Source organism: Pholcus phalangioides, unplaced genomic scaffold (assembly GCF_987345545.1).
Source record: "Pholcus phalangioides strain wild (caught in Gottingen) unplaced genomic scaffold, Ppha-v1.0 ptg000008l_1, whole genome shotgun sequence".
Classification (NCBI taxonomy): Eukaryota; Metazoa; Arthropoda; class Arachnida; order Araneae; family Pholcidae; genus Pholcus; species Pholcus phalangioides.
The window spans coordinates 63,649,300-63,656,919 of NW_028301601.1; the positions used below are offsets into that span (position 1 = coordinate 63,649,300).

Sequence of the window (7,620 nt, forward strand, 5' to 3'; positions counted from 1 at the left end):
GCACGTATTTTAGTAACAAAGTAACTGCTGCTACTGGCTCGATTCAAAAAGTTGGCTCGATTCCACGAGCTCGCTCCTGCTACCTCGCATACACTACTGAAAAACTGCAGTTATTCGTCGGTGGCAGCGATAATAAAAATCCATTTTCGGAAATACTGCCGCTATTTCGGAAAACAAACACCCCCCCCCCGAACGCCCTCCTCCCTCTCTCTCTCTCATTGAACAATTGAAAAGAACCATTTTTTTTAGGTCATTAGCTCTTGGGGAAAATCGCTCTAAAGGAATTTTTACTATTTTACGTTCTAAATGGATTTCTATTAAAAATTTCAAAGACTTTCACGTTATTTTTCATCGATACGATAAGCTTTCAACGTGTTATTATGGCAGTAGATGAACGTTTTCAAAGCTCTTTTTTGGTTGATGTTATTCTAAGTGATCTCTCGGACGAACGAGATGTAGAGACATTACGTATGGTAATTGAAGGGATAGGTACATTTAAATCATAAGGTAAGCGTGACTATTCACTTCAAGAACCTTAAACTGATTATGAAACTAGTCCCGATGATATTACGAAATTGTGCAATCTTTTTTGGTTGCAATCGCGTCTCATTTTGACTTTGCTCTATTCGGTGTGTCAACAGTACTCGACAGAAAGCTGTTCTTTTTAATCTGGGGGGTTTCAAAATTTTCGGCTTTAACGGCTCTTTTGAGCTTCCATAACCGGCGTGTGACTTTCATGCAACAGTATTCAACGGTATTCATTCACCAGTACTCGACAACAGTCGTGTTTTCTCATTTCTGGAGTTTTCAAACTGCTCGCTGCAATGGTATCTCTGAGTTTCCAAAACCTGCATGTGCCTTTTTTGAGCTTTCAAAAGATGCATGATAGTAATTTGGCTGTGGCTTACTTATCAGTCTACACAAAATTGTAAATGCCAGCGTAGATAGGGCAACGATACTCCTGCCCTGCAACCAATTAAAGCGTCTCTCCAATAAATCACAAAAATACAATCGACGGCCATTCAGTTCCGATAATTTACTTTCGAATTCAATCCTAAAACTTTAACGACGTTCAAGAAAGAGATGAGCTTCTGAGATATCCCCTTTTCACGGCTTCTTACGACAACGACAATTGCTTGGAAATGGGAACTCCTCCATTTAATCTCTGCAAATGATAAGAGTGCTTTTATTTGCCAAAAAGACTGCAACTTCTCAAAACAAAAGAAACCGAAACTACTAGATTCCTGCTGTTAATAGGATAGTAGTTTGATCCACCGTTAGTTTTCTGCATGATTCGATAATTAATGCAAATCCAAAGCTCCGTTCCACACGAATCCGATGAGAGGCGGGTCTTCCCCTCCCCCCTTCATGCGCATTTCTCTCCCAATAGCCAGATTCCATTTAATACTTGGTTTAATGCGAGTGCATGCACTTTATTTATTTATTTTTTTATTCTCCTCTAGCTATAATTGACCCGAGTTGGGCAAAGACATATGAATGACACGGTCGGCAGTTAAGCATGAAAACTGAATGCCGTCGTCGTCGTCTCGGATCTTTAGGAAGTGCTCGCTGCTATTCATTACCGACGCGCACAAACCTTCCACCATTCTGTACCACGTTCAATAAAACGGCCATGGCTACCCCTCTCTCTCTTCCTTCGTCAGCCATTAGCACGAGATTTTCCAAACTTCTTTACACACAGTAGCTGCTCCTCATACCGTCAAACCCCCCGTCCGTCCCGTTTTTTGATGGTGCACGTATTTTAGTAACAAAGTAACTGCTGCTACTGGCTCGATTCAAAAAGTTGGCTCGATTCCACGAGCTCGCTCCTGCTACCTCGCATACACTACTGAAGAACTGCAGTTATTCGTCGGTGGCAGCGATAATAAAAATCCATTTTCGGAAATACTGCCGCTATTTCGGAAAACAAACACCCCCCCCCCCCTCTGAACGCCCTCCTCCCTCTCTCTCTCTCTCTCATTGAAACAATTGAAAAGAACCATTTTTTTTTAGGTCATTAGTTCTTTGAGGAAAAATCTCTAAAAGAATTCTATATATGGAATCTTTCTATATTTTTTTAAAAATATATTTATGTTCTAAATGGATTTCTGTTAAAAAATTCAAAGAGTTTCACATTATTTTTCATCGATACGATAAGCTTTCAACGTGTTATTATGGCAGTAGATGAACGTTTTCGAAACTTTTCTCAGTCGATATTATTCTAAATGATCTCTAGGATATGAAGGGACATTACGTATGGTGGTTGAGGGGATAGGTACATTCAAATCATTACGTGAGTATGACTATCTGCTTCAAGAACCTTGAACTGATGAGGAAACTAGTCCCGATAATGTTATGGAATTGTGCTGTCTTTCTTGTTCTTGGATGGAATCGCGTCTCATTTTGAGTTTGCCCCATATATATATATTTTGGTGTATCAACAGTACTTACAAACATAGTTTTTTTTTTATCTCGAGGGGGTTTTCAAAATTTTCGCTTTAGCGACTGTTTTTGAGCTTCATAAACCTGCGTGCGCCTTTCTTAAGAGTCGAATAGCTTTAATTTTTACGAAATGAAATTCCCGTTGAAAATTATCGTTTTCATGCGTAATGCGAATCATTTTCTAGAAGAGTTATGGCTTTGAATCTGAGAGATGAAAAAATTATTGTAATATTTTTTTGTGAATAATTCATACTAAATCGTATGATTAGAAATTATTTTCAGAAAAATAAATTCAGTTGGTAGTTTTGTGACAGAAAAGTGTACGAGTGTTTTTCAGTTTCTTTTCATATGTTGTTGTCGGAATTAACGTTGCCACAAAGAATTTTTCAGATTGTGGGAACGTATTTGATTAATTTAAAATGAATATACAAATGAAATATACAAAGTGCATTAGGTAACAGGGCGTATGACATTTTACTGGCAAACCGTTGATCTTAGAGACACTTCCAATTATAAAAAGCACCCAAATGAAATCATTATGATCAAATATGTCATTCATGCTGCAAGAGTTTGTACAGTTATTGAAATGAAAAATTAACTTCTTATAATCCCAGTGTGCCCGAGAACCAAATTAGAAAGTTCTTGCTCAGTCTCTCCTGATGCCTGAAAAAAATCCAAGTTTTTAAGTGTAATGTTCACTGAGATATTCGAATTCGAAAAACGGAGGAAAATTGGGGGAAAAAAAACAGCTCTAACTGTGGAAAACCCGTTTTACCCGTATTTAACGCTGTTTTTCCAAAATTTTCCTCCGTTTTTCGAATTCGAATATCTCGGTGAATATTGCACTTGAAGACGTGGAATGTTTTTTGTTGGCATTAGGAAAGACAGAGCAAGAACTTTCTAATTGTGTTTCGGGCACACGGTAACGGTATAAAAAGTTAGTTTTTTTTTTATTTTAATAACTATACAACCCCTTGCAATAGGTATAGGTAGAGCAAAAACTTAAACAATTACACGCAGAAAATTTCAAAGTATTTGAAAATTGGAAAATTCAAAAATGTGTTTTTTTGGAAAATTTGCGTGCACAACACCTCTTTTGCGAGTACCATCGTCAACATCATGTGGTATAAAAAAAAAACCCCCATCAAAGAGACCATCGTTTTAAAAGGCATTTTTAGGCGAAAATGTTCATTGCAAGGGCAATCGTCGTGAAAACCATAATTTCAAGAAACATTAATTAACACAGAAAAAACTTAGTTGCAATTGTTGGAGAAAAACCCATCGTGAAATTGTTAATAGGAAAGTTGCCATCGTTGCAGGAAATTGTTATGAAGACCATTGTCATAAAAAAATTCTGATATGGTCATTTTTTTTTTCTGATTACGGACTAAAGAATCGAAACCATATCTTTTAATGCATAGTTTATCCGTGAATAATGTTGGTATGAACAATTTTCATGGAAACATTTCTGAGATTCTTCACCCCTCGGGACTCTTTTTAATTTGTTATGTTGATCCAATTCAAATTCTCATTGGAATGGAAAATCCAATCACTGAATGGAAAATTACAGAAGTGCTCTATTTAAGTTTTAGTTGGAAACGTTGCATGTTTTACTTAAACAAATAGTGAAAAATTGCTGTACGTGAATGGTCGAATATACCAGTGGTTCTCATCCTGAGGGCATATTGCCCACTTGTAGACCTGGGATATTCTTTGGGGGGGGGGGCCGTGAGTAAAAAATCAAATGGTTAAATCAGATGTTCAAATTCGTGTTCAGCACACACCAAATTACGGAAGAAAAGCCTTTTTGTTTCAGAAGCAAAAACTTATATAACTGAGTTATATAAGTTTACTAAGTTTACTATAAGTAAACTGCCAAATATTTTTGTCTACTGCAGGGGTTCTCGATCTCGGGTCATACGACCCTCCTCAGGTTCTGGGATATTCTATAAAAGGGGCCATGGCTTAAAATAAGATGAAAGGGAAGTCATGACAAGTAGTGAAGGGGGCCACATAGAGCTGCGAAGAATCAATATTTTCATTTGAATTAAAGTTTTCAAGTGTAATATGTTGGGAAAAAAATGTGTCTACTTTTAGAACTTAGTAGAATCGTCCATGGGCCATCTTAACCCAAGTTTTCATGTGGGTATATCCCAGGGCTTCATGTCCATAGAGAGCTTATATCATGACATTTAGTAGTATGATTTTTGAGTGTACGTATGTAAATATGTAAGCTGGATTATACGTACCTCCAGCTAAGTACGAGTACCTAGAACATCGCTTTGCTTGAGACTAATGATAATGACACGGCCATGTATAGAACTCCCACAAGAAGAACGCTCACCTCACTGAACTCTTGCCCAGGGTAGGCGAGGATACATGGTGATGTGTTTATTATGTTGGTTCATTTTGTCTTGTATTTTATACACAGACCAATTTTTCCTATATATTTCGGCACTTGGGAGATATTATCGAACCTCCCCCTCACCCTTCTGAACCCGTAGCTGACTCAGGGTTCCACAGACCGATCTTATAAAATTTTTGTTTGTTATAAATTTAGTTTTGACTAAATCTCAATTCTATAAGTAAGAACGTTCTCGCTCTGGCTGAGCTGGTATAGGGCCCTGGTAAGATCGGGGGGGGGGGGGGGGGAAGGGAAGAAAATATGGTCCATAGGGTAAAAGGTTGAAAACCACTGGAATATACGATATAAATTTTTCCTTTGAACATGACGTAAGTTATATCACGTAAGAAGTAAAATATTTGCTTGAAACGAGACACGTTAAACATTGAATTAATGCCATTAGTATCGGTTTAACTATAATGATTATGTGTATAGAGAGAATTATCTTACCGACTCCAGGAGCGAGCATGTTGACAACGCACAGGATAATGGATAGGCACAGTGGCATGCGAGGCACGGCCTTCCGGAACCTGCCGTGACGCACGTTCTCACTCACTATCTCGTAGTTCACTTTCTTGTCCGGTTCAGCCGATGCTTCGCTAACCACTTTCAAGACGATCTGACCCTCGTGTTGATGATGTTGTTGTTGCTGTTTCTGGAGACGGGCCGTCGACGGTTGCCGGGTCGGCGACGGCCCCGGTTGGCATGCGTGACCGTCGGCGTACTGGTACACGGCCGGCGGCGGCCACTGGCGTCGGCAGACCTGCTGCTGATGTTGTTGGGCGTTGTATAGACACCTGTGCTCCTGGTGACGCATGCAGTGGGGATAGAGCGGAGGCAAAGGCGGACACGGCGGCACGTCCGGCACTCCATAATCCTCGTGGGACGGGGTCCTCCGGTGATGGTGATGATGGTGGCCCCCGGTCGTAGCGGCCGTCATTTAGAGGATTTCGTTTTTCCTCCCGATGGATTGGGGCCCCCTCCACGGCCTCCTCCTCGACTTACTTTACTACCGTGTGGCCGTCGTCGTCGTTCACTCGACGGCTGCGACCCTCGGAAAGGAATGCGGGCATTGCACTGCCCGCTGCTCGCTCTCTCTCAGGAAAAGAACCCCTCAACAGATACCGCTGCTACTACTGCTACTAACGCTAGCGTTACTAAGGAGCCACCTACACTGAAAACGAGCCAAACCGATTCCGCCAAAAACACAGATTCCTTCTACTTTATATCATGGATATGGCTAAGAGTGTCTGTCTGGCTGTGTACACGGACCTCTCTCGCGATCTCTCTTGGAAACGTATGTGTGATCGATGGGAGACTCTCCAAAGGGTATTAAGAGAAAATTATTTCAAAGGAAAATCCCATCTAAATGTCGCCATGCACTGGCGAGTTTCTGTGCGACTTTTTTGTTTCTGGTTGTAGTGATCCGTCACCCGCGAGAAGGAACTTCGAGCCAACGACGAAACATCACGACACAAAAAAACGCCCAATCCATATCATTCAGGTGATGTGACACTCACACACACACCCTCAAAATTCACAAACTTAGATCGCTTTATTCTGAAAAAATAATTATTTTCATAATATTTTTCTTCAATTCTATGGAATCAAAAGGAAAAATATCTGTGAATATAAATACCAGTAATTATTTGAAGCAGGTGTAAAAAATAAGAATTGGTGTAGGCTGTATAATAGACGCGCCCGCAAACTTTGACGTGAATACGTTTTTTGTGCCTTGAATCGCGTGGTAGGTGCTGACGTGATTAAATTTAGCGTGAAAGCTCGATATTCACATGTTTTACTTACGAGAAATTTTGAAACTGAAATCATTATTTTTTGAACATTTAAATTGAGTTCTGAAAAGAAATTAAGGAATATTATTTTATTTATTTATTAAGACTTCCATATTTTACTGTGAAGACAACCATAATTTTTTTTATGGGCTGTGTATTTTATGTTATCATAATCATTTGTTTGTAGAGTTTTACTGTAGCGTGTATTTGTTTTCTCGTGATAATTGCTCTTATTTGGGGTTGCCGTGTTTCAGTTATGTTTAGCATCCATATTTATTATGGGCATCTCTTTTCACCCATCTCTCGTCGGGGTTTTTTCCCTGTTGTGGCCTTTGTATTTTGAATAAACATCTCCCTCAATTACGGTGCTTCCAACAAGTGAAACAAAATGTAGGAATGTCATCGCCGAAAATAAACTCTGAAAGGGTCAGCTCATTGAGAGTCATCTCGAATCATAAGGAATCTCCTCGCCTTCACTTTATCATAGGTATTAAAACCAGAGTTTTATCATTGGATTTACCTTAAAAATATCTATTAGACGGCATCATTATATTTGTGTTACGAACCTCTGTAAATCAATTTTGTTACCAAAATTATATCATTAGATTAGTTTTGACGAGATCTACCCGCGCAAAACCTTCAAAAACATTCCGAGATGTTCTGAATACTTCTTGAGATATGAACATTTAAAGGATTTTGCAACTCAACTTTTTGTTAACGCGTCCAGTATTATCAGGTGATTAAAAAGACGTATTTACACGTCTACAAATATGTAAGCTGTACCAACAGGAGACCGAAAATAGCTTTCTTACTAATACTTTTAAGTATTTAATTAACTTTTTGAATTTACTACCGTTTCACAGGGTATTTCAAAGAGGGCTCTTCAACTTTGAAATTGCATAACTTGGAAAGAAATGTAGATAAAAATATAAAACAAAAGTAGTTCTTCCAATGGGCAGACCTCTGGAATTTGAAATACAC

At 39.0% G+C, this 7,620-nt stretch overlaps 1 protein-coding gene across 1 annotated transcript in view; it reads right to left on the reverse strand.

The window, feature by feature from the left end:
* Nucleotides 1-5,954, reverse strand: part of LOC149084748 (uncharacterized) — an 82,553-nt gene extending 76,599 nt beyond the window's left edge. Inside the window, exon 1 of the mRNA XM_089235178.1 lies at nt 5,297-5,954. Coding sequence (XP_089091304.1) covers nt 5,297-5,786 — 490 coding nt within the window. The 5' untranslated portion in view covers nt 5,787-5,954. The remainder of the gene's footprint in view (nt 1-5,296) is intronic.
* Between the last annotated feature and the right edge of the window lie 1,666 nt (nt 5,955-7,620).